Raw genomic sequence first — 26,193 nt, 5'->3', positions numbered from 1 at the left:
GGTAATGTGTATTCAGTTCCACTATACTGGGAGTATGTGATTTTTCTTTTGATTTTACAGGGACTTACAATTAAGCAATTACAAGAGACTTTGGACTGTGGACTTTTGAATAGTATGAGGCTGGTAATGACTATGGGACCTTTTAAGGTTGGACTAAATGCATTTTGCATTTCATATGGTCACAAGCCTACAGGGGCCAGGGGGTGGAATGTGGTGGTCTGAATGAAAACGTCCCCCATAGGCTCCAAGTATTTGCACTTTTTGTTCCCCAGCTAGTGGCACTGTTTGGGGAGGTCTTGGAAGGTATGGGCATGCTGGAGGAAGCACGTCACTGGGAATGGGCTTACAAAGTTCTTAAGCCTTGCTGGATCTCAAGTTTCTCTCTTGCTTCTTGTGCCTGCTTGAAGATGTAGAGCTTAGCTTCTGCTCCTGCTCCAGCCACCTCTAGCCACTATGCCTCCCCACCATGATGGACTATAATTCCCCTGGAAGAGTAAGCTTAAATAAACTCTACCTTTTTTAAGCTGCTGGTCAGTGTTTTTATTACAGCAACAGAAAAGTGACTAATACAGGATGGGAGCCATATTTGCTCCATTTTGAAAGCATTAATGTTTAAATTTAACACATTACACTAAATGTCTTTCTTTTAAAGATATAATCTTGTAAACACCATCTTTGGTGGCTCACACCACCGAATATAAAATAGAAAGAGAAAATGTTTAGGACAATTCTGACTCTTTTTTTTTTTCTTGTAAGTTTTTATTTTTAGTGTATGAGTGTTTTTCCTGCATGCATGTAAGCATACCATGTGTACGCAGTACCCATGGAGGTCTGAAGAGACTGTGAGATCTCCTGGAAATGGAGACGGTTGTGAGCTGCCCAATGTAGGTGCTGGGACCTGAACTCAGGTCCTCTGCAAAAGCAGTAGATGCTTTTAACCACTGGGCCATTGCTCCAGCCTGACAATTCTGACTCTTAATTCCCATTAAATATATTCTCATTTTCAGATAAAACCTTCACCTACCTCTTCATCACTGCTGAACAACAAGGCAGATGCTTTCTTTTTGGATTGTTCTGAAGGTTTGGGTTTCTCTTGACTCTGAGCTGGTAGAGATGACGTCTGCTTTTTAGCAGTCACAGTCCCAAAAAGATTATCCTAAAAGGATAAATGACAGAAAAGCATGGAAAGGTATCACAGCTTCATATACATGAGACACAAGTGGGACATTTTCCCATGTCACACGAAGTCAATCTCCATGTCAGTCTCCCAGTAGGAACAGAATGTAACATGTTTGGGGAAAACAACTGCAAAACGTGTACACAGTCTACAACCTTTTCCAATTGCACTCCCTACCCACAGAAGGAAAACAAAATTGGCATAGAACTAAACAAAATGCTTTCTATTTATTTTGCCATTATTTTTCATGTGTGCATACATGTGGACATGTGAGGGTGGGTGCACATGTGGCATGTGCATAGAGGTCAGAGGACAACTTAGAGGAGTTACCATAAAGCTTGGGGCAGAGCTTGAGAGAGCAAAATGTAAACAATGTAAGGAGAGGATGGCGAACACATCAGGAGCACCAGGAGCCCCCTTTGGTGGCCCCCGCCTGGTCCTCCTGTGGTCATCAGAGTCTCAGCAGAAGCCAACAACTTACACATCTCTTTCTATGAATTAGAAACTAAAATTAACAGAAAGGATAAAGGAGAATTTAGAGCCATGAAAGATAAAGAAGGAATGAATGAATGATTTCTACTTAATTTAAAATAAAGAATACAAAGTAAAGGAATAATTTACTAAATAAAATAACTGGTATCCCAGGGGCTCGTCCTTATAGGTTCAATGACATTTGTAAATTCGTGTATAGTCAAGCACTCAAAAAGTACCAATTACATAGTGAGTGTGGTAGTGTGCTCCTGTGATCACAGGACTCATGAAGCTGAGAGGCAGGAAGACCACAACTTTGCAGCCAGCCTGGGCTACAAATACAGTTCCAGGCCAGTTTGGGCTGCCTAGCAGATCCTGCCCAAACTTCCACCCCACCAAGAATTCTGTTACGTGCCTACTTTCATTAAGGTAATGGGAACAAAGCCATCAGATGACTCGTTTGGTTTATGAATGGAGAAATCTTAACATTATATACTAGAGCAGTGGACAGTCCTGCACCCAAGACCAATCAAGAAGGTCTATAAGGAAAGCATGGTAAGGCAGGAAGACCACAGAACAATGAGCTGGAGTCCAGTGGGGTACCAGTGACCACAGTGAACATTCACCATGTACTCACCACTGTACCAACCACTGTGCAAAGACTTGACATAGGTATTTATCTGCTACAGTGATCCTAGTGATCTTTAACCTCTATGAGATGGAGGAGTTTAGGATACCTGCAGAAGGTCCAGGTTTGCAGTGATGGGGCTGAATCTGAGGCCACAGGCACAAAACTCAGCCACTGCACAACACTGCATAAGGGCTCAAAGTTGGGTTTCTTTCCCTCTTTCTTTCCTCCACCTCTCTACTCTTTCCAACTGAATGGGAGAGAAAGACAAGGTCAGAACATGGCTGCCTTCTCTTTTCTACCCCCATACGTTATCGACGATACTCTCAAAGATCACTGGGTGTAAGAGATCTACCCTCTAAAAAGTTATTTCTCAAAGGGAATATAAAAAATAGAAAAGAAATCTATTTGGCTTTCCCTGATAACTGGGTCGAGTCTTACTGTCCTCTTAACTGTATGGTTGGGAAACCTTGGAGGTCACCAACAGAAAACCAGACATAAGCATGCTGTCCAGCAGTCTCTCTGCGATTTTTTTCTACTGTATGCTGCTGTGGCTATATAGCCATCAACACTAGTTTCTCCTGATCTATTTAATAATCTGGTGCTGCAATAACAACATTTACCTCTTCATCATCATCACTGAAAAGAGAGACCGAGGCAGGGAGCTTGCTGGGCAGAAGCGATGCATTTTTTGACTTACTCGAATTTTGTGAAGAAAATAAATCCTGTTGGATCAAAATTAAAAACTACTGGTTAGCAAGGTTTATCAGTTTTAAAACATTTGGTCAATATAAAACATTAGACTAGGACAGGATGACTGCACATGCCTGCATTTGGGACATGAGCATTAACCCTGGCTGTGTGTGGCACAATGGCCTGTCATTAGGGGAGAGTCACAGGATCTCTGGTGATCTTTACGGAGCCTCTGAGGCAACCATATCCCTATCTGAAGGGCATCAGGCAGGAGGAAATCCCCCACTCTCTTCTACTATACTAAAAACAATTAAAATGACTTCCTTGTCTGAAGAATCAGAGAGAAGCACACAAATTCTATACCGTGAAGCAGGCTAGATTCCCAAACTGCTGGACCTACACCTACCTTACTGCAAACATCTCCCCAGACAGTACATTATTTCTTTTAAATAAATTCCTACTTGCAAATAAAATTCTTATTTTAAAAAGTTTAAATAAGTTTTGGCCAGGCATGGTGGTACATGCCTTTAATCCCAGCACTCAGGAGGCAGAGGCAGGTGGATCTCTGTGAGTTCAAGGCTAGCCTGGTCTCCATAGCAAATCTAAACCAGCTGGGGCTACAGGGGACCCTGTCTCAAAAAGACCCCCCCCCAAAAAAAAGTTTAAATAAGTTTTGTCTAAAACTGTTTACTATTCTAGTTGAACCACTGCTATAAAACACTATCAAGATCTTTAAGAGTCTTCAAAATGTGAAGAAATGTTAGCTTAGACTGTAAAGAAAACTCTGTAAACCAAGCTGCAGGAATTAGAAACAGAAAACAGAACAACTCATTCCATAGGCAGAAAAACTTCAACTTAAGAGCCAGATAACTAAATAAGAGAAGTATACACTTTCTAAGACCTCTTTGGGTGATTTCTTCTATTTTTATTTACTTACTTTAACTTTACATGTATGAGTGTTTTGCCTACATATATGTAAGTGCACCCATATTATGCAATGTCCATGGAGGCTAGAAGAGGGCACCAGAATCCCTGGAACAGGTGAATACTGGGATTCGAACCCAAGTCCTCTGCAAGAGCAGTCAGTGCTCTTAACCAGTGAGCCATCTCTCTACCGTGGATGATTTCAGTCTACCACTCATCAGATGCAGAACTAAGAGTTCACTGACTGACTGGAGAACTCTTAGCAGTTTTCACCTGGCTCCATGGAGTCCCACAGGTTTGTTTACAAAGAGAGATCAAGTGGAGACACACGGGACCTCATGCCTTCCTGCATGCTATACACTTCCAAAAGGACTGGCTGATTTAAGAAAATCAAAATGATTCAAGCCAAAAATTAGAAAGCAAATTTCTACATTTTAATTTGACCTTTCTTGGTGTCTGGTGGAATAAAAGGCCATTCTACTATTTCAAACACAGTCTCCCCACCAAAGATTTACCAGGGCAGGCTTCCAAATCCACAATTTGAGACAAAGACAAACAGGAGGAATTCTGGTCCAACTCTTTACCTCCTAGACTACCTTGTTCTACTCTAAGAATCCCAACAATATTCAATAAAAACCTTTCACTCTGTGATGGCGCATGTGCCTTGAGTGGTAGTTTTAGTTAAAAAGCTCCAGTTTATTACACTCCATCCTCAAGAAATGAAGTCTGGGGGCTAGTGAGATAGCTCAGTGCTAAGAGTGCTTGCCTAGCATACACAAGGCCCTGAGTTCAATCTCCAGTATCTCATAACACATACAAAAATTGAGATGAAGTTTGTCTCCTGCCTCTAACACTGGGTGGGCCTTTGTGACTACCTCAAGTAGCAAATGCAGAAGAAACAGAACTGACTCCTCTGGTGGCTAATCTTGGTTGTCAACTTGACACTTGTGGCAAGAAGGAATATCAACTGAGGAAATGCCTCCATCAGATCAGCCTGTGAGCTTTCTGTGAGGCGTTCTCTTTATTGGTAACTGCTGTAGGAGGGCACAACCCACAGTGGGCAGTGCCACCCATGGGCAGGTGATACTGCATTGTGTAAGAAAGCTGGCTGAGCCCCAGCTTAGGAGGGCAGCCCAGCAGGCAGCGTTCCCGGTCTCCGACCAGGAACTGAAGACGAAAGAAACCCGTTCCGCTCTGCGTTGCTTTCGGTCAGTGTTTTTTCACAGCGACAGAGAAGCAAACTAGGACAACTCTCAAGACTAAGTTACAAAGGACACAGCCTCCACCTGACACACTTAGGAATCCCACGGGGACTTGAGTCACCAGAAACAGGCCTCATTTCCCTAAAGTTGCCATGCGAGGTGACCACACAGGCACAGGGAGCCCCGGGTGCTTCAGTCTCCCTGCTCAGACACCAGACTCTCATTCAGTACGTCTACATTCAGCCTGGAGAGGCCCTCAGTGACAACTGCCTGTCTGAGTTCACTCAACCACGAGAACTGTAAGAGGAAATAAAAACTACTGAGGTTTTAACTACTAAACTTCTGAATGCCTTGTTTCACAGGAGTATGTAAATGCAAGTTTTCCCAGAAAAAAACCTGCATCTTCAAACCGAACCATGTGCAAAGCTATCAATTGATTAGAACTTCAGTGACTATGGAGAGTTTGGGATGTTGCAGGTCCAGAGCCTAATTATAGTTCATCTTGAGCTATCTTTAGACCCCTACATAGCCATTCCTTGCCTATCTCTGTGTCTAACCTAACAGCCTGTGACTGATAAAGACCTAGTTCCACCAACCCAGGGGCTAAGGATGCTGTAAGACAGCACCCGAGGCCTATAGGAGAACTCTGGCAGCTTTGCTATAACCCACCTTGCAAATGTCGCCACCAATATACTCAAAAAGTCTCTTGATTTATGGCTTTCTTTGTTTTGTTACTATAAAAACTTCATGAAACTGCTTCTTGGGGCGACCAAAATCCGTGTTCCTGGGCTATGGTCACTGATACTTCGCCCCAGAATAAACTATCTTTTATCCCCTTTGAGGTGAGAGTTACGCTTTTATGGTGACAAATATATAACCAAGGCTCCAGGTAAGTCACAGTAATTGCTCATACAAGTGTTTTTCATGTACTAGACAAATTACTGAGAGTAACTGAGCAACAGCAAACACTAATCTTGGTGGCTGGGTGTCAAAGAGAGACACAGGTAACAAAACCCTGTCTCTGAGGTGTAATTGGAGGTAAAGACAATGGGGACGGGGACGGGGGGTGGGGGGGCTCAGTGTTAAGAGCACATACTGCTCTTACAGAGGACCAGAGTTTGGTTCTGAGGACCAAGGTTGGGCGACCCACAAGCAGCTCACAACCACCTGTAACTCTAGCTTCAAAGCCTCTGATTCCCTCTTCTGGCCCCTCCTGCTGTGTACCAATTTCCTCCTAGGTAAAACAGGATGTTCTAAAGAAAGGTAAACAGGGTGTTCCTAAGGAGAGGTGAGATATTCCATCCTGCAGGGGAGCTCTTTAAGCTCTTCCCCAAGTCCCTGGAACTGACCAGATACACACACACACACACACACACACACACACACACACACACACCCTCTGCACAAGCATATATAAAAGGTAAGGACTGCTGAGAGTGAGAGACAGCCTCCACAAACTGAGCTGCCTAGAAAAGGCTCAGACCAGTCCAGCTGCCTGAAAAGTTTAGAAAGCAGCAGGTCAACTGAGTGACCTGGAAAGGACTCTCGCCAACCGGCTGAGCTACTTGCAGCTATGCACTCCAGGTTTCCTGCTATCATGAGCTGTCACCCACACTGGGGTGGGCTTTGGGTGATGCAGAGCTCTTTGAGTCATTTCTGCTCCTGTAGCCCCTCACTCTTATTCCTATAAGCAACTCCAATGAAGCTAACTGGTTCACCAGGTGGGTTTTGTGTGTCCTTACTTTCGTCTGTGGCTCCCTATCTGGAGTGAACAGACATTTGTTCACATCAACCCAGGAATAGTGTCACATACTTCCCATTGTGTGATGTGCTTACAATGAGGCCAAGGCAGTTCTAGTGGGAAATAAACCAGGAGCGTGAAAGTAAGAAAATGCAGATCCCATCCTGCGCTGTGCTTTAGGGTTTGGGAGGCTGGCTTGCCTGGACTTTGGCTAATTCTGTATCTGTATTATGCCTTCAACGAAATACAATCCTCAAGGTGGTATTTGCATCAAGCATAATCACCACTCCCAAGACTTTTCTGTTCATCCTGACTGCAATCACATAGTCTACCTATCAGAGCTTAACCTAGAGTCCACAATTTCTCAAAATTTTATATAAATGTCTGCTAAATCCAAATACTATTTGTGAAGGAACTTTAATAACGCCTACCACATTTTCATACAGATCTCTGATCATCTAACCTTACAAGGCTGTTCTAAAATTAGTTTTGACAGAGTAGGCCCAAGGGAGTAAGAAAAAGAAGGGAAGTTTCTGAGACCCTAAAGAGACCAGGGCCACCACAACCTGTCACTGGTGAGGGAAGGGAAAGGCTGTGCTGAATACACACCACAGTGCAAACAGACTCGTTAGTTAGTGTCCTTGGCAATTAAAGAAAGCATCAGGCTGATTTCTATTCATATAAGCACCTTATCACAACTGTGGCTCAACAAACAGCCTAAAATTTATGCGTGCTAAACACAAAGCATTTTCTTCCCAGGAAATGCAATGGATTCAAAGTCCAAAGTTAAAAGTACTGCATATGTCTTGCTTTCTGAAGATTGTATTTTCAAGAATGTTTTTTTTCCAGTACTGGGGACTAAGCCCAGGATCCTGGGCATACAGAGGCAAACACTCTGTACCACTGAATTATATCCCCAGTCCAGGAGATGATTTTCAAAGTAAGAACTGCACGACTTTAAATAAAGTCTTAAAAAAATTTTTTTAATTATTATTTTCTATTTTATGTGGATGTATTGCCTGCATATGTGTAAGTGTACCTGTGTCATGTATTGCCCAAGGAGATCAGAAGGTGTCGGAGCCCCTGGAACTGGGGTTACTGACAGTTGTTAGCCTCCTGGGATTCAAACCTAGGTCCTCTGCAAGAGCAGCCAGTGCTCTGAACCACTGACCCATCTCTCCAGCCCCTTAAACCCCTGCTGACAGACTAGTCAGAAATAGTAATGTCACATCAATATATGAATATGCACAACCACGAAAAAGAATTCCATACCTCAGAGTCCTCTTCATCTGAAAATAAACCTTTCTGAGTCTTTGTTTCTGATACAAGCTTTGGATTTTTGCTAGAAGGTAAGGTCATCTATTGGGGCCCAAAAAAGAAAAGAAAAATGACTATTAGCAATTAAGACAGAAATGAATTTACTCATTCATTCAGAAAATGTCCCCAGCCTATGAGAAGGCACCAAGCCAAGTACCAGACGGACTAAAAATGTCCTGAATCTTGGTATGTATAAAGTCCACACAAATAATTAATGTATAAGAAGTAATGACACAGAACTTTTAAAATGGTATAAATTAAACAAGAGAGAAGAAACAGTCCCTGTAGAAAGTAACCTTCTCAGCCTGGACAGGGCCCAGCACAGTGAGACGGTACAAAAATGATAAAGCACAGGGCGCACGTGATGTACTCAGGAACAAAATCAACTGCCTAGGTCACAGGGTGTACAAAAGGACACACAGAAAGGCAAGCTAGCCGAGGGACCTACTGGATCTGAATGCTGACACTGTGGTGCTTATGAGGGCAAAGCAGGGTTGCACAGCAAGGACGTGACACAATGAGGCGTGCTTTACAAATGGCAGACAAGCCAGGCGTGGTGGTACATGCCTGTGAACCCAGCGCTGGGGAGGCTGAAGCAGGAGAACTGCAAGGTCAAGGCAAACTTGCACTAATAACAAGATCCTGTCTCAAAACAAAATGAAACAAAACGGGAGGGAGGGAGAGAGGGAGGGAACTAAAGAATCCATGTTCTCATATCAATATTAACAACGGAGGAGGAAGAACAGGACAGAAAGCTCTTCTGTTAAAAAAGAATGCTACCTAGTAAGTGTTGAAGAGATAACGCATTAGAAAGACATTCTTTTATGAGCCTCAAAGGTTTAAGAAAAGGTCATCAGCAGACGTTAAAACAAGAGTGCACGGCAGGCAGAGAACAGGATGCTCAGTGTCCATGCATCAGGTACACACCACGGTACTGATGACAGAATAAAACAGAACAGGCGGACAGGAAGAAAGGCACGGAGAAGCGGTTGCCTGAAAGCACTACTTTAACTAAAATGGCCAAACTGTCCTGAGAGGGAGCTAGAGGAAGGAGCTCTGGAGGCATCCTGAGAAGGGAATGGATATGTTGTCTGCCCACATTCATGCCAAAAATGCTTAACCAAAATTTAATTCAACAAGGGAAATTCACAAAGTGATACTTTCTACAGGACAAGTGGCTAGCCACAGAAAGCAAATTCAAAATCTCAAATACTGTTTTACATTGAACCAAATGCAACGAAGAAACATTACCTAGAGTCTGGATTTCTTTAAAAACAAAAGAAAATGGGCTAATGGAATGGCCCAGCAGGTAAGAGCACCACAACAATCTGAGTTCCCCCCAGGACCCATGGTGGAAGCAGAGAACCAGCTCCTAAAAGCTGTCATCTGCCCTCCACTCGTGCACCACAGCCCTCGGGTGCCTGTACGCACACACACACCACAGATGCACACCATATATCATACATCACACACACACCACATATCACACAATCTTATCATACACGCACAACACATATCACACATACCACACACCTCTCCCATATACACTCACATCACACACATATACATACCACATATACATCATTATTACTCATATATACACATCACACACACATATATCCACTCACACACGCAAACTAAAGAAAAGAAGAAAAAAGCTATACATCTGTGGGACAAGAGAGGACGACACAACACAGACTGCATATGAAATAATTTCAAATCAGTATTACACTGGGTGTCATTTTACAGAGCTGGGTGAAAATTTTAGGGCCAGTGGGAGCCATACAAATGTGGACAAGCATTAGATTCTCCTAGAGAGTTACTGCCAACTTCATGGCTACTGACAACGCATTTGGACATAAAGCAGTTTTTCAAGAGCCACTTAAATAAAATACAAAGGGAGATAAAACTACAAATTACTTGCAAATAGTTTTGAAAACAGTATGTTTTCAGAGAGGCTCAGATACATAAGATAGCTGGGAAAATCCTCACTATCAGAATCTGGCTGGCAGTTATTTGGCGGTTCTTTGCATTCTTTCAATTTTATGCTTAACAAAAACATAAAGAAAATATACGTCCCTCAGAGCCCCAGGGAAATCAGTATCAGAAGATGCCTAGATCAATGTCCCTCCCTTCACCCTCCTGTCTGCTCACCGTTTTTGCTGCCTTCGTTTTGCTCTCATCTGTCTGAGGCACAGGAGCGTCTGGTAGAGCTGCTTGCTCACTGAACAGATCTCCGTCCCCATCATCAAAGATACTGGCAGTGGACTTGACTTTGTCTTTAAAAAAGAAACAGCATAAAATGACATCAAGGTTAAGATGTTACTGCAAAATTCCGATAAAGAAGGGCATCTCGTTTCTTGATAATTTATACAGAAATACAAAGTTAAGTCACACCATATTCTTCCTTTGGTATTTTTCCCAGGGCCTAGCACATGCCTAGCTATGCCAATGAGCTACACACCCAGCTCATCTCCCTGGTACTTTCCATAAAACAAAATTAAGTAGCTCAAATAAAGTAGGACAGAAGCAAGTGGATCTCTATGAGATCAAGGCCAGCCTGGTCTACATAGCAAATTCCAGGCCATCTGGAGCTACAGGGAGAGCCTATCTCAAAAAAAAAAAAAAAAAAAAAAAAAAGGCAAACAAAAAATTAATAAAATAAAATAGGACAGGCGGTTTAACTGACTGACACACTTAAGTAAACAGAAGCAACCTGTATTTGGGATTGCTAAGGCTGGCTTAGAAGGTAAAGACCACTTCAAGGGGTTGTCAAGTCAAGGAATGAGACGTAGGAGTCGACTCCTGTTTTTTAAAAACCAAACTACACAGAAGCAGATAAAAGTAAATGACGGAACCTACTCCCCTGCCCACCCAAACAAGACAGAGAGTGGGAAGAGTTTGATATACATCAAGCTAAACCCCTGCAAGTCCAAAGATTAACTTCCATCACCAAGAGAGTAGTACATTTTAAAGCACCTGAGCACACGCCCTACATAATGCTTTCCATGGACTACTGAGGAAATCTTCCCAAGTCAACATGCAGACCTCGTTCTTTTGACTTTTTAATAGATTAATTTACGTGTCTGTGTATATGCCCATGTGTGTGGGAGTGGGGATTTGTTATCTGTGCATGTGAATGGAGGCCAGAAGAGGGTGCTGCCAGGTGTCTTACTTGATCACTCTCTGCCTGTTTCTTTGAGGCAGGATCTCTCCCTGGACCTGGGGCTCTCAGCTGGGAGCTAGCAAGTCCCAGTGATCCTATATCCGTAATGCTTACAGCTACAGTTACAGGCATGCATATGACACCCATTTTTCTATGTTTTCTTACATGGGTGCTGGGACCTGGAACTTGGTGTCAAGTACTTTTAACCTCTGAGATACCTCTCCACCCCCTCATTCCTTTAACAGCTTTGCAAAGCTCCACTAATCTGAAAGGCTGACCCTTACCTTGCTCATGAGTACCTGGGTGGTTTCCAACTTTTGTTCCCACTAGTACTGCTGCACAGAATGAGGCCAGTTTCAGTGTTCCAGAGATGTTTGTCAAGATGTCAGTTTATGAGAGCCCCTCAAGGTCACAAGGGCACCACTACATTCACTTACTGCCATTTCAGTCTGTCCAGGAGTAAGTGCACTATTTCCCCACATTTTCTGAAATGATCAGGCTACCACTTGCCCTCACATTTCCACCCCTGTCCCTGCTCTCTACACCCACCCCTAGGGAGTTACTGCAGACACCATGTTCTAACACATTCTGGCTTTTATCTGTTCCTTACACCATCTTCTCCTTTGTCCAACTGCTAAAAATTATGCACAGCTTAGAAACCAATCCTTCTTTTCTAGAAGAATGTCTAAAATTTAAGTCTTGCTCTTTCAAATGTGACCTACAAAGCTGGTGCTGTGATCAAGAGGAGACTGTTAGAAATGCAGACTTCCAGGCCCACCCCAACCATTCTGTTAGAATCTTCATCTGGACAAAAACCCTTGGGAGACACAACTGTACGTTAAGGAACAAGTGACTTAAAGGAAAGACTTCAACACACTGACTTCCATCAGAGAAGAGAGCACAGGGGTAGGAGACAGGCTGAAAACACTGCCGAGGGGGACAAGGTCAAGTACACCTGAGCCTTTTGGAAGACAGAAGAGATCATGGGAAGTAAATGACCAACGTGCAACGTTTTGCTCATATAATTTACTCAGGGCTTCTAAGGAAGTAGGACTAAGATTTTCTCTGTAATTTCAAAAATCAGAACCTGAAGTTTTGAGAAAAAGCTTAGAGGGGAAAAAATTCGGCTCCCTATAAAGAAGATAACTTTAGTAATTAGCTCATCTTAGTAAAAGACATAAGGTATGTCCAAGAACTGGCTAAACAGATCTTGGGTCCCAGGGGCGAACCTACGACTACTGTTATATTAAGCAGACACAGTATTAAAACGCCTCCTAATGACTTATTGCTATTCCCATAGATGAGTGAATCTCTCAACCCTCATCAGAGAAGCTTCTGCTTGTAGGAGAATGCAATTATCACAGAGACCCAAAACTGGCCAATTACACACCTGGTACAGAGAGTAAGAGACCGTGGAATGTTCAGCTCTAAATGGGACATCTATATCATACCCTTTTCCCGAAGGCCCAGAGATCTTTGTAGAAGAGGAAGCAGAAATGCTGTAAGAGCCAGAGATGGTGGGGAACTACTGCACATATGAACTCACAGGGCTTGGGACAGCACGCATAAGACTTGCTCAAACTCTAGCCAGTCAAACTCCCAGCATGGAAGGGAGAGGTGGGCAGGAAGTCCAACCCCTAACTAAGGAGCCACTGGCATATGATAACTGTTGGGATAGGAAGAGTCGGTTTACTTTAAGGGTGTGGCCTCCGTAAGTCAACCACGCTCCAGGACTAGTTTAACACTCAGTATTTGGGTAACACAATTGGACTCAATGGAGAGAGAGAGAGAAAAGAACACAAAGATAGGTAGGCGGGGAGGTAGTCCTGGATCTAGGGGGAATGGAGGAGGGGAAGATATGATAAAAATACATTGTACGAAACACTCAAAGCATTTTTTTTTTTAAAAGCAGAAAAGGCTGGCCTATTAGAGACCTCCAGGTTGTAGCACTATTTAAGCATAGATGAAACACTGACAGGAACGCCAACAAATCATATCAGAACTCCAAGACCTGAACTTGAGGAACTAGATCCCTTCTGAATATTCTTTTCTAAGTTCCCAGAATTAGAGATTGGAACAGGTACCAGTGTTGGAAGGTTTGCTACAGGATGCCACAAAAAAGTCATCATCATCATCATCATCGAAGAGGCCAGCAGCCGGTGCTGACAGGTATGGGCTCTTCTCTGAAATGGGCTGCTCGGGTCTCTGGCGCTCCTTCAGTGATGGGGCAGAGGTGGCCCCAAACACATCAGTGTCCCCTGTGGATGGAAAGACACAAAGCTATGAGCCAATATGGGCCTCCTGACTACATACACAGTACTCCCAATGAGAGCTCTTCATTCAGTTCAGACACAAAACACATTCATAAAGTGAAATAAACTTCATGTGCTACTGACAGGAACTGTCCCACGACACAGGATCGCCTGGCCACTCAAAACAAAAACTTCAAGGCCACTGATTCCCTTCTTCCCTTCTCCCTTCCTCTGTCCCTCGGTTTTTCCTCCCCTGTTCCTTCTTTTCCTCTCTCCTTCCTCCACATCTATGCCCATACATACCTCTCTGTGGTCCTGGAGCTGTAACTTAGTGCCTCACACATACTAAGCAAGTACGCCACCAGTGAGTCCCATCCTCAGCCCCAAAGCCAGTGAATTCAAAAAGGGTATGTAGCTAACACCATCAGTAGTAAATGAGCGTTATCCACACACATTCCAGTGCCTTCTAAGCTCCAGGCACCTTTTAATCCCCAGTCAGTCCTTAGAAGATGAATCTAAAATGGTGACAAAATGGAATCCATATAGTTCTTAAGAAACAGGACTGGGGTGATGGCTCAGCAGGTTAAGAGTGCTTGCACAAGCAAGAGGACCTGAGTTCAAATCTCTAAACCCAATATAAAAAACAGATGTGGCTATGTGCCCATGCCTATAACTCCAGTTCTGGGGTAAGGGGTGCAAGACAGAAGGATTTCTGGTGTTTGCTGGCCACCAGCCCTGCTTCAGGTTCAGTGAGAGACTCTTATCTCAGAGGAATAGAAAAGAGAATGGCAGCGTAGGGCACCTGTTCGCTTCCTCTGGCAATGGACGCACCCCCAACACATATACAAAAGAAAACAAATCCTCATACCTAAAAATACAGAAACAGCTCCTGCTGGGATTTTCTTTGCAGGTTTGGAGGATGGAGACTCTAGAATAAGGGAAAAAGTTATAATCTTTCCACACACACACACACACACACACACACACAGTAAGAAAGTTAAGAAAGCCTTTCCTTGTTAAAACCACATTTTTGGCAAGCATGGTAGGGCACACCTGTCATCACAGCAAACACACTTAGGAAGCTGAGGCAGGAGGATTTCTGTGTGTTCCAGGATAGTTCAGGGCAATCGGGACAAAATAGCAAAACCCTGTCTCAAAATAAATAAGCCTGCGTTCTCTGGAGTTCAAGCAACGTGACATAAGCCTGGCAGATTTTTTTTAAAAAGTAATTTTCCCCAAATAAGCCATTTAAAAAACTATTTGGGTTTTTTCACTTCTATTGATACCAGAAGCTACAGTTCCCACAGAAGGCTCACTGAATCCAAGAGAGCAAGCAGGGTCCCGGAAAACAGTGCTAGCTCTGTCCTTCTCCAGCTCAGTGAGCTGAACAGTAAAAGCAACAGCAAAAACCTGTGTGACGGCAGTGGAGAGCAGTCAGTAAGAGCAAAGAGGAACACAAGGCAGCAGGTGAGCCAACATGGTGTGAAGACAGGCCCCCAGCACAGAACACGGGGCACTGCCACCTCAAACAGCTAACTCCCAATGCCAGAAAACAACTTCAAATCTAATGGAATAAAAGGTTTAGGTTCTTTTTTTTTTTTTTTATAAGTACTTTCAATATTTTATTATTTTTTATTTTATGTGTATGCGTGTATTGCCTGCATGTAGGTAAGTGCACCCGTGTCATGCAATGCTCACGAAAGACAGAAGGGGCCATCGGATCCCCTGGAACTGGAGTTGTTGTTACCTGCCATGTGGGTGCTGAAATTTGAACCTGGGTCTTCTGCAAGAATAGCCAGTGTTCTTAACCGCTGAGCCATCTCTCCAGCCCCTAGGTTCTTTTATTAAATATATTTTATTTATTAATTTTATTTTCTGTGTATCAGTGTATTGTCTACATGTGTGTAAGTGCACCTGTGTCATGCAATGCCCATGGAGATAAGAGAATGAAGGAACCCCTGGAACTGGAGTTAAGGATGGTTGTTAGCCATCATGTGGGTCCTGGAAATCAAACCTGGGTCCTCTGCAAGAGCAGCTACGCTCTTAACCACTAAGCCATCTCTCCAGCCCCAAGGTTTAGGTTCTTAAAAAGTATTTTGTGCTTTTAAAAAATTCCTACAGGTGATTTTGATGTGTGCCAGCTTGAGGAATTATTGATCACCAACTGACATGCAAAACGCAAGCAGCATTTCTTTAAATGAAATGTCACTGTGCTAAGCTAGCCCCGCACAGCCATCAAGTCCTTTCCCTGTTTGACTTTTTTATGAATTCTCTAAAAAAGAGGCAAAAGGTATAATGTAGGTTTTCAGATGGCACTGCTGTCTATCCCATGACAGGAATTGGCAAAGACAATCTGCCTTTGACTAGTCCAGGCAAACACAGTTCAGCTGCACAATCGAACAGTGCTTGGGATGTTGGGCTTCCCATTAGAAGCAGCTACAGAAATGCACGGAAGCAGCAGGCAGGCCCAACTTCGACCTACCTTCACTAACAGAGGCTTGTGCTGGCTGACTCCAGGGTGCTTCTCTGAAGAGGTCACTCTAGTTGGAAGAAGGCATATGACAAATAATTTTAAAATGTACAGGTAAATGAGGCTGCATTTGAAGATTTCTGAGATGCCTTCACTTGAAAACTACATGTTTTGGGGCTGGAGAGATGGTTCAGCAGTTAAGAGTACTGACTGTTCTTGCAGAGGACCCAGGTTTGATTCCCAGCACCAACATGGTGGCTAACAACCATCCATAAACTCAGTTCCAGAGGAATCCAATGCTCTCTTCTGATCTCCAAGGGCATTGTACAACACAGGTGCACTTACATACACGCAAGGCAATACACTCATACACATAAAATGAAAATAAATAATATTTTTAAAAAATTACGTTTACTGTCCTCCAATACGTCAGTTGCAAAGTACAGACTCCAACAAAATGGACTTTTAAGTAATGTATGCTGTCCAGGAATTAAATACAAGAGGAGGAGGACAACAGGTAAGGTGAAGTCAGTTATTGACTGCTAGTACTCTCACAGCCTCTCAAAACACATCAGGACACTGTAGTTCTCACGCTGTGATTCTGAACACAAGTCCCCAAATATGAAAGGAGGAGCAAGAAGCCCCTTCTCTCTAACAGAAAATGTGAATTTCTTTCTTACAAACTCAATGACACCGACACAGGGATAGCATCACTGCACACGCCCAACTCACCTCCTCATCATCATCAAAGAGTCCCTGCCCTCCACTGAACAGACCACTTCTGGAGCCAAACGGTGTGAAGTCTTCATCAGTTAACTTGGGGGGTGCAAATAAGTTCTCTTCTTCATCTGACAAACAAAAAGTCATGTTGCACAGGGAGTGTTAAAATGCACTTGGCACATGGCCATGGCACGCTGCCTGTAATCCCAGCATTCAGGACACTGAGGCAGAAGGAATCCAAGTTTGAGGTCAAGCCTAGAGAAATCCAAGCCAGCATGAGCTATAGCAAGACCCTTTCTCTAAAGTACCAAGGCAGGGGGATTAATTTGGAACCCAAATTCCTGGGGTTTGCCTCCATAGCACATACAATGTTGCATGGAATTTATGTAATCATACTTAGCAAGGAGTATTTGAGAGCAGACTGATGAATTTTAGACAGCTCATGAAATCCCTCAAAGAGCTCTGCATCCTTGTTAGCAATGTCTAGAGAGGACGTGATTCTTTAGGCCAAGTCCTAGGACTTACTCTGAGCAATACCACTCAATTGCCACATCCAAAAATGGAAGGAAAGGAAAGACAAATGGAAAAACAAACCTACATGGACACAATGAGAAGACACAGATGCCACCAGATGTCACTACTCAACACAGGCAGGCCAGATACAATCTTTATTGCAAACATCAGCAATCCCTAGTTCCTATAGGGCTAGAATATTCTAGAAAGGCAATGACTACTTTTGACTAGTCATTCAAATTGGTCACAGGCATTTTTACTCCACACCCACCTTTCCTCCATGCTAAAGCAGGATTTTAGATGCTTTAAGAAAATGAATGGAGACAGAGCCTATTGCCAGCATTTAATGATACCTTATAAGTTACATAAACATGCCCCAGGCCAAACGCTCTAATGAGGGAAAGGCTTACCATCTGATGGTGTCCCCCTTTCCTTCTTCTCTTTCCTTGTCTTCTGAGGCTTAGCATCTGCTGAGAAAAAGATGACAAGCACCTCACAGTCCTAACAATACTTAGTTCATCCTCAGGACACAAATTCTTTTTTTTTTTTTCACTTCCTCCATATTGAACATTCTTTTCCCTAAAACTCAGTTTAATTTGAAAATCAGAATACACATTTTTATGTACAAAGGAAAATGATTGGTGCTTCTATTTAAAATCAAGACATAATGAAACAAAAAGTGTGTGTAGTGACGTTCCCTAGGTGGCAGAATAGATGTTTCTAGAATTCATCTTTCACAGAAGCATCAATTCAAACAAATCAGTCACCAATGTACAAAAACAGTATGACAGGGACTAAGGAATTGAGAGAAGAGACCACAGCTATCAAGCAGAGTGTAGAAAGAAGACAAGACACATCAGCGGAGATAGGAAGGACACTCAGCATTCTTGTGTTTGCCCTTCTCGAAGCCTTTGCACTGCTGTGAAGGAAAATAACTACTGTGGGTGAAGGAAAATAAAGTAATCATATATGTTTCCATTTCCATAGGACCAGGGTTGCCCTAGTTAAGCTTGGTGCCACCATGGACTCATGCTTAGGCTGTTCCAGTATCAGGCTGGACTCCTCATCTCCAAACTCTAGGACCACCATGTATATGGCCTGCTTCACAAGATGGAGTCCTTACTTATTATCAGAACCAAGAACCTCTGACTAGACAGGTTACAGGCCATAGGGGAACAGCCTACAACTATTATTCTCCTAAATAGACACAGTATTACACTAATTCCTATGACTTATTGTTATAAGCATAGGTTAGTATATCTCTCAGCTCTCACCAGAGAAGGTTATTTTTACAGCAGATGGTGATTAACACAGAGACCCACAACTGGTCAATGTGCACAGAACAAGCAATTACAGAGTTCTTAGCCAAAAATGGGACAACTATGTCACAAACCTATCATCCTAAGGCTCAAGGATCATGGCAGAAGGAGAAGGAAGACTGTAAGAGCCAGAAGTGGTATATGAATTGAAGGAAACCATATTGTCTGTACAACACAGGGAAGGTGCACGCAAAAATCCAGAGTACTTGTGAAAGCATGCACGAGACTTCCACCGATCCAAATCACACAAAATTTCAGCATGGATGGGGGAGTTGAGCAACACACCCAGCCACAGCTGAGGATCTACCACAGACAAACTCTTTACTCCAGTCTGTATTCTCACGACTCAGCCAAGAACAGGACACTCAACTTCCCATCTCAGCTCACTTAGCATGGAGCCTTACCCGTTGGCAGTGTCTCTGTAAGGCAGAAGGCAGCTAGGTCATGTGCATAGCAGGACTGTGCTCAATGAAGGAATTAGTCTACCTTTCTACTCTATTAAGTAACTAGAATGCACTGGATAGTATACTTTTGTTAGTCGAAATGTAAGAATAAACACTAAGCCAGGGATTCTTAATCTGCTGTCCATGGTTCTCTGGGTTATACATATTCCGTGCTTGTAAGATGTTGCACAGATGTGCACGTGTATATTTTTCTTGTAGCATTCACAGTGTCTATCAAAAGGTATTTAAGGCTGTTGACATGACTCAAGGAGTAAAGTACTTACCATCAAGCCTGATATGCAGAGTTCAATACCCAGAACCCACATGGCAGGACAGAACCAATTCCTCAAGCCTCTGACCTCTGCATACAAACCACAGCCTACACATGCCCTCTCTCTAACCCCCCACTTCACACACAATGAATAAAATGTAAAAAAGTAATAATAATAACATAGTCTAAGAACAAAAAAAAAAATATTAAAAACTCTAACTTAAACCTATCATGCCTTAGTAATTAGGGAACTGTACACTGGGTATGGTGGCCTATGCGATGATCCCAACACTCAGTGGTGAAGACAAGAAGGTCAGGAACTCAAGGCCAGCCTCAGCTACAAAGTGGGTTTGCAATCAACCTGGAAAACATGAGACCAAGGTGGGGGAGGGGGGAGCTAAGAACACATGCTAGTTAGTTTTTGCCAACTTGACACAAACTACAGTCACCTGAGAAAAAGTAATCTCAAGTGTGGAATTATCCGCATCACACTGCTCTGTGGGCGTTTTCTTCATTGCTAATTGATGAAGAAGTGCCCAGCCCACAGCAGGCAGGGCCATCCCTGGGCAGGTGGGCCTGGGCTATATAAGAAAGGTAGGTGAATGTGAACCAGGGAGCAAGCCAGTAGGTAGCATTCCTCTATGATCTCTGCCTCAGTTCCTGCCTTGGCTTCCCCCAACGATGGACTGTAACAGAGAAGTTAAATGAACCCTTTCCTCCCCAAGTTCCTTTTGGTCATGGGGCTCATCACAGCAACAGAAAGCAAACTAGGACAGAAAGAGAAAATAAACTCCATCCACCGTGGGGCAAGCAGAAAGCCCTGCATATCACCAACCACTCCATTACCCTGTCTTCAGAACTCACCTATCTGCTCCTCTTTCCGCAGACTAGGGACATCACCTTTGATCCGAGCCACCAGCTCATCAGCAAAAGACGTGGGTCTTTTCTGTAAGCAGAAGAGACCAACAGAATCATTATTATTTTTTAACAAATGAGTTCCTTTCACCTCTGGCAACTGAACAAAATCATGTCAACCCGACAAAAGAAACTGAACTGCAAAGAATTTTAAATTTTTATTTTATTTGTGTTTGTTTGCATGTGTATGTGCAGGTGTGAAAGCCTGCAGGTGCCTGCCAAGACTGGAAGAGGGCATTGAATCCCTGGAGCTTGGATACAAGTGGCTGTGAGCTACTCCATGTGGGCGCTGGGAACAGATCTCAAGTCCTCTGTAAGAGCAACAAGAGTCATTTCTTCAGCCCCAAACAGGACTTTACTAAATGGATATAAACACATATACTCTTGTAGAGCTCAGTTAAAGAAAAAGACTCAGAAAACATTCTCTCAAAATAAGATACCCTCACTTATTTAATTTTTTAAAAATACTTGTAATACTTGAAAATCTAGACGAGATAACAAGTGCACGTGTACAGCAGGAAAAGGAAGAACATTTGACCTTAGAACTCTGGAGTTGAATACATTCTCAATGACCCAACTTATAAAATGATTAACACTGGGAGAAGAAACTGGTACTCGTAAGGCAACTGGAGACACAGGGACATTTATCACTGTTTACAAAAGTATCAGTCAAGGGACTGGGAAAATGGCTTAGCGGTTAAGAGTCCTTGCTGCTCTTGAAGAGGTCTTTTGTCCCCAGAACCCATGTTGGTGGTTTCCAACTACCTTTAACTACAGCTCCAAGAGACTGGATGCCCTCTTCTGGCCTCTTCAGGCACCCTCACACACATGCATATTCATGCACAGAGACATACACACATACCCATAAATAAATAAATCTTTTTTAAAAAAGTATCACTCAAATTACAAATATGGGGGCTGTGGAGATGGCTCCATCCATAAAGTGCTTGCTGCCCGAACATGAGAAGCTGCATTTGGATCCCCAGGACCCACATAAAAAGCAAGGAGTGGCTATGCATGTCTGTAATCCCAGAGCTGGGGAAAAAGAGCCAGGAGAAGCCCTGGGGCTGGCTGGCCAGCTAGTCTAACAGAACTGAAAAGCTCCATGTTCAGTGAAAGACCGTGACTCAAAAAATAAGGTAGAATAAGACATCCAACATCAACCTCCAGCCTCCACAGGCATGAGCACCTCCACACACATGAACATGTACATGCAAAGAAAAATAGAAATGAGAAGGCTACAAACATAAGAGATAATAAGAAATGAATTTTAAGTACCGTTTGTAAAACCTTGCCAAGTGATAACCACACTTACAGGTTTAGTATTTTCCTCAAAGTCCTCAATATCTTCCTCCTCCTTTTCAGAGTCAGCAAAGAGGTCACCATCATCATCCTCTTCTTCATCAGTCACCTGTGTGGTACGCTGACCATGTACAACAGAATTACCAGATATAAGTCATTAAACTGAAAGGGAGACATGGTCCCTCTCTCTTTAAATCTCCTCCTTCCAAAAGGAAATCACTTTTGGAACACATATTCCACATTAATGATTCTTTTAGAACCTCAAAGAAATTATTTACTTTTTAGTAAGAATGTAAGAGCAAAAATATTTTTAAAAAGATACTAGAATATCCCAAATGTTCATTATTAGAGAAATATAGACAAATCTTATCATAATACAAATAGTAATAATTAAGGCCAGGCATGGTGCCCACACCTTTAATCCCAGCACTGGGAGGCAGAGGCAGGGGGATCTCTGTGAGTTCAAGTCCAGCTTGGTCTACATAGTAAGTTCCAGGCCAGCTGAGGCTAGAGGGAGACCCTATCTCAAAAAGACAAAAAAATAAAAAAAATTAGAAAGAATAGTAATAATTAAAAGGGGTAGACTACACTATACCAAGGAGTGCTGCCCGAGGCAGATCCAGTTTAAAAAAAAAAAAAGTGCAGAATGATAAATTCATGATTTGTCACCCCAATACTGCACCATTTGTGTGGACACAGATATATTTGCAAAAACAAAGAAAAAGATCTGGAAAGAAACACTTCCTGATCATAATCCCAGTTACCTAGGGAGAGTTTACACAAGATGTAGATTGTGAGGCTGAATTCCAATTCTGCTGTATTTGTTAAATTCTAATTTTCCCAGAATATTATTCATGTCTAGTTTGTACAATTAGAAAGAATTTTTGACAGTTTAAATCAATAATAAACTTTGGCAGGCAAAGTAGTCTATTATCTAATTTAATTATCACAACTCTACAGTTAGTTGTGGCACACCACTGCATTGCACTTTTTGAAAAATGGGATGTATAGATCTTAGAAGTAAATTATACCAGAAATCTAAAAAACCTTCCGAAGGAACACTATTAATATTATAGAGATCAACCACATTTGTGAATTCAACCAAAAGAATACAAACAGCAATCCACAGCACAAGCTGCCATTTGATAGCTGAAAGCGTTTATAAACATATTTCCCAGCCAGGAGTGGTGGCGCATGCCTGTAGTCCCAGCACTTGTGAGGCAGAGGCAGGCAAATCTCTGTGAGATGGAGGCCAGCCTGGTCTACATAGTGAGTTCCAAGCCAACTGTGGCTACAGGGAGGCCCTGTCTCAAAAAGACCACACAAAAAAAATTCCCAATTATTAAACTGTATGTAGATTGAGATTATTTTAATATACCATAGCACATATAGGATAGCTGGAGCAAAACTTCAGTTGAGACCATCACCAAGTGCTGACAAGATTGTAGGAAAATCAATACACACAATCTGAAATTTAGAACGTCTATCATATACTAATAGCAAGAGTCATAAATGTACTTCTAGATCATCTCAACTTTAGGACACAGTTCACAGCAGCAGATTTCTATAAATAAAGCTATAGAAATAACCTTTCTTCTACACCTTAGATTACCCCAGTTAACAGAGCAACATGCTTAAAAATAGTATCGTTTAGGGCTGGAGAGATGGTTCAGCAGTTAAGAGCACTGGCTGTTCTTGCAGAAGACCCAGGTTCTATTCCCAGCACCCACATGGCAGCTAAGAACCGTCCATAGCTCCAGTTCCAGGGAAATCTGAAACCTTCTTCTGATCTCCACAGGTATAGCACGACACAGGTATACTTACACAAATGCGAGCAATACATTCATACACATAAAATAAAGATAATAATTTTTTTTAAAAAGTAACATTTAGGATACTCAAGGCCCTAGATTCAATTACCAGTATAGAAAAACAAAATAAAATATATACAAGTTTATAAGAAAAATTAAAAAGGAAAACACTGTTAATATAAAAGTGCAGGAAAAATATCTATTATGATAAGAATCTGCCCTTGAGAAATATACAAAAATTAAGGTAACTTAACACAGTAAGATTGATGGCTTTCATCTTATGAACACTCATTAATGTTTCTTTATATTCTTTCAATTTTCAAAACTCTTGAGATAGACTCATGTGAAATAGTTCAATCTGGGCAACTGTCTCCTAAGTTCTTTTAAAGAAAAATGAAGACAAAATATGAAGCAAGACTGGAATGGTGATATACAAAGGAGGTAGTTATCGAAATACATGACATGCTTAAGAGAAAACTAACTATGAACATGAAAAAAATCCTCAATACATTGTTCAACAGGCATTTTTAGGGTGCTTTGGACATAGTTGTAGTAGAAAGATTGCCAAGCATACCTGAGAACCTAGCCTCAATTTCTAACAGCAAGGGGGGTAATTTTAATATATACATGTTAACTATACTCAATTCAATAAATAAAGTTGAAAAGTTAATTCACTTTAATACATGACTGTTACCTGATTTTGATCATTGTCACTGTGACGAGCAAACTCTTCATCTGATACCTATGGGTGAAAAATAGTTTTGTTAACACTCAGACCTGTCTCTGAAGCGCACTAGTTCTCTATCATGTAGAGGAAAAGCCGATAGCCTTCTACACTGACTGTCAGTCACCTCAAGTACCAAGGTGCAGGCAGGGTAGATGATTAGCAATACTGTAAAGTGGTCCAGCTAATATAATTTTTGTGGTTTATTTAAATAGCTCTAATCATTCATTCATGTCATTTGTAGTTTTCAATTCTAACATTCAGATTGAAAGAGAGCACACCACATTTAATTAAATCATCAAAAGTAGAGGTTTCCTAGTTTCCATTTTGGAGTACGGTCTCTTTACTCTCTCTAAGTAGGATCTAAGTTGGAAAACAAACTTTATCAGGTTCAAGAAGGAAACATCAGTATTTGCTACCAACAATTTGGTAAGAGCTACACTGACAGCTAAAAACCAAGATTCAACAGGTCATTTCTAGTCTAGCAAGGTGACTGGGTGAGTCTTTTGTTTGCTGCCAATAGCAGATTTCTTTGCAGGGCTAGAAGAAGGGAAGGAGAGGGACAGGTAAGAGAACAATTACAAACAGAGAATCAGCTACACAAAATGGTCTCCTTATAGAATCTCATACTCGGTGTCTCCACTGTCAGCAACAGTAAGTTCTCCTTCTGAAGGAACAACTCAATGCCCCAGACCCTATACCAGGGTTTTGATCTCCACTGAGACACTAGAGGGTACAGCAAATGAACATGAAGTAGATGCTTTAAGCATCCTCTGATCAGTACATTTTAAAAAATGTTCAGGGCCTAGAGTGATGGCTCAGTGGTTAAGAGCACTTTCTGGTCCTGCAGGGAACCAGAGGTCAGCTCAAAGCACCATGTCAGGCAGCTCATAACTGCTTGTAACTCCAGTTCCAGGGGATCCAACGCCCCTTCTGGCATCTACAGGGAGCTGTATGCACATGCACGCTCATAAGCAAAAATTATAAAAATGTTCGTTGAGTTTTTTTTCTTCTCCAATTACTCAAGTAGGACATACTCAAAGACTAGGTTTGTACCACAATATCTCAGCTATTCTCTCCTCAGAATACACTGGGAGGTAAAGGAATTTCGTAGCAAGGAGGGAAGGTGGGCAATGGTTAAAAAAAAAAAAAATCAAAGAAGTTTCCCTTATTTCTATCTGTAAAATGATACAAGGAATTTCAATCTTAAGAAAAACACTTCACATTCTATCCCTGTTACATGTTTTATGGAAATAGTTCACAAGTTCACAAATATGTCTATACCCCTAGCCTGCTAAGCCCATTCTACGCTTCCTGTTCAACATGACCTGGTCCTTACCTCCTCCTCTTTCTCTTCTTCACTGTATCCAACACTCCCATGATCACTGCCTACAGAGCCATCTGTCACAAAAAAAGTAAGAGTCAGTTCCAATTTTACCAGAAAATCACCACAGTGCCTTCTCAAGGTCACAAACCACAGCAGCATCAAAAAAACTTTAATGAAACTATATTCCCATTTCATGGAATTAAAGCCATCTTTGTTATTATGACAGTCTCAAAGAAATTCCCAAAGTTGAAAATAAATGTTCATAGACTGGCCTGTATTCTACAAGGATGTCAGGTAGTGAAAAGTAAAGAAAGAAATTGTATCAGACTAAGTGACAAACAGTGATGGCTCAATGTCTCAGCAGGCATTTATCTGACCCCTGGAACTCATATGATGAGCTCCCATAGATTGTCCTTTGACCTCCACATGCATACCATGGCTTACATATGCCTATACACATATACAACATAAATAAATATAAAAAATTAAAATTAAAGATGACTAGATCAATTTAACAACGAAATACTCTTACGTTCTAGGCCCAAGAAGAAGACAGAGACAGTAAAAGACATTAAAGGGACAATAGGCAAATATGGTAACATGGTCAAAGATTAGGGAAAAGTATATAGCCCATAAATTTCTTGGTATTAGCCACTTCACTGTGGCTATATAAAAAATGGGCTTGTTCTTAGAAAATATACAGAGAGGTGGAGAGATGGATCAGTGGTTAAGAACACTAGCTGCTCTTGGAGAGGACCAGGGTTCAGTTCCCAGCACCCATATGGCAGATAACCCCCATTCGTAACT

The 26,193-nt window shown here is 42.1% G+C and overlaps 1 protein-coding gene across 5 annotated transcripts in view; it reads right to left on the bottom strand.

The window, feature by feature from the left end:
- Washc2c (WASH complex subunit 2C) overlaps positions 1-26,193 on the bottom strand; it is a 65,467-nt gene that overhangs the window by 24,390 nt on the left and 14,884 nt on the right. For 3 of the 5 annotated variants that reach the window (XM_008837722.1, XM_008837725.1, XM_017799265.1), the window contains exons 6-18: positions 25,399-25,460; positions 24,030-24,077; positions 21,538-21,645; positions 20,172-20,253; positions 17,685-17,744; positions 16,774-16,889; positions 16,054-16,111; positions 14,440-14,499; positions 13,404-13,577; positions 10,308-10,432; positions 8,109-8,195; positions 2,900-3,001; positions 1,025-1,156 (exon numbers count right to left, since the gene is read on the bottom strand). In XM_008837722.1, coding sequence (XP_008835944.1) covers positions 1,025-1,156; positions 2,900-3,001; positions 8,109-8,195; positions 10,308-10,432; positions 13,404-13,577; positions 14,440-14,499; positions 16,054-16,111; positions 16,774-16,889; positions 17,685-17,744; positions 20,172-20,253; positions 21,538-21,645; positions 24,030-24,077; positions 25,399-25,460 — 1,214 coding nt within the window. The remainder of the gene's footprint in view (positions 1-1,024; positions 1,157-2,899; positions 3,002-8,108; positions 8,196-10,307; positions 10,433-13,403; positions 13,578-14,439; positions 14,500-16,053; positions 16,112-16,773; positions 16,890-17,684; positions 17,745-20,171; positions 20,254-21,537; positions 21,646-24,029; positions 24,078-25,398; positions 25,461-26,193) is intronic. The other 2 variants (XM_008837723.1, XM_008837724.1) reach the window with 2 other exon arrangements.

Source organism: Nannospalax galili, unplaced genomic scaffold (genome assembly GCF_000622305.1).
Source record: "Nannospalax galili isolate Female #2095 unplaced genomic scaffold, S.galili_v1.0 scaffold2819, whole genome shotgun sequence".
NCBI classification, from domain to species: Eukaryota; Metazoa; Chordata; class Mammalia; order Rodentia; family Spalacidae; genus Nannospalax; species Nannospalax galili.
Note: the sequence above shows the minus strand (reverse complement) of the source record. Positions and strands in the feature narration are given on the sequence as shown.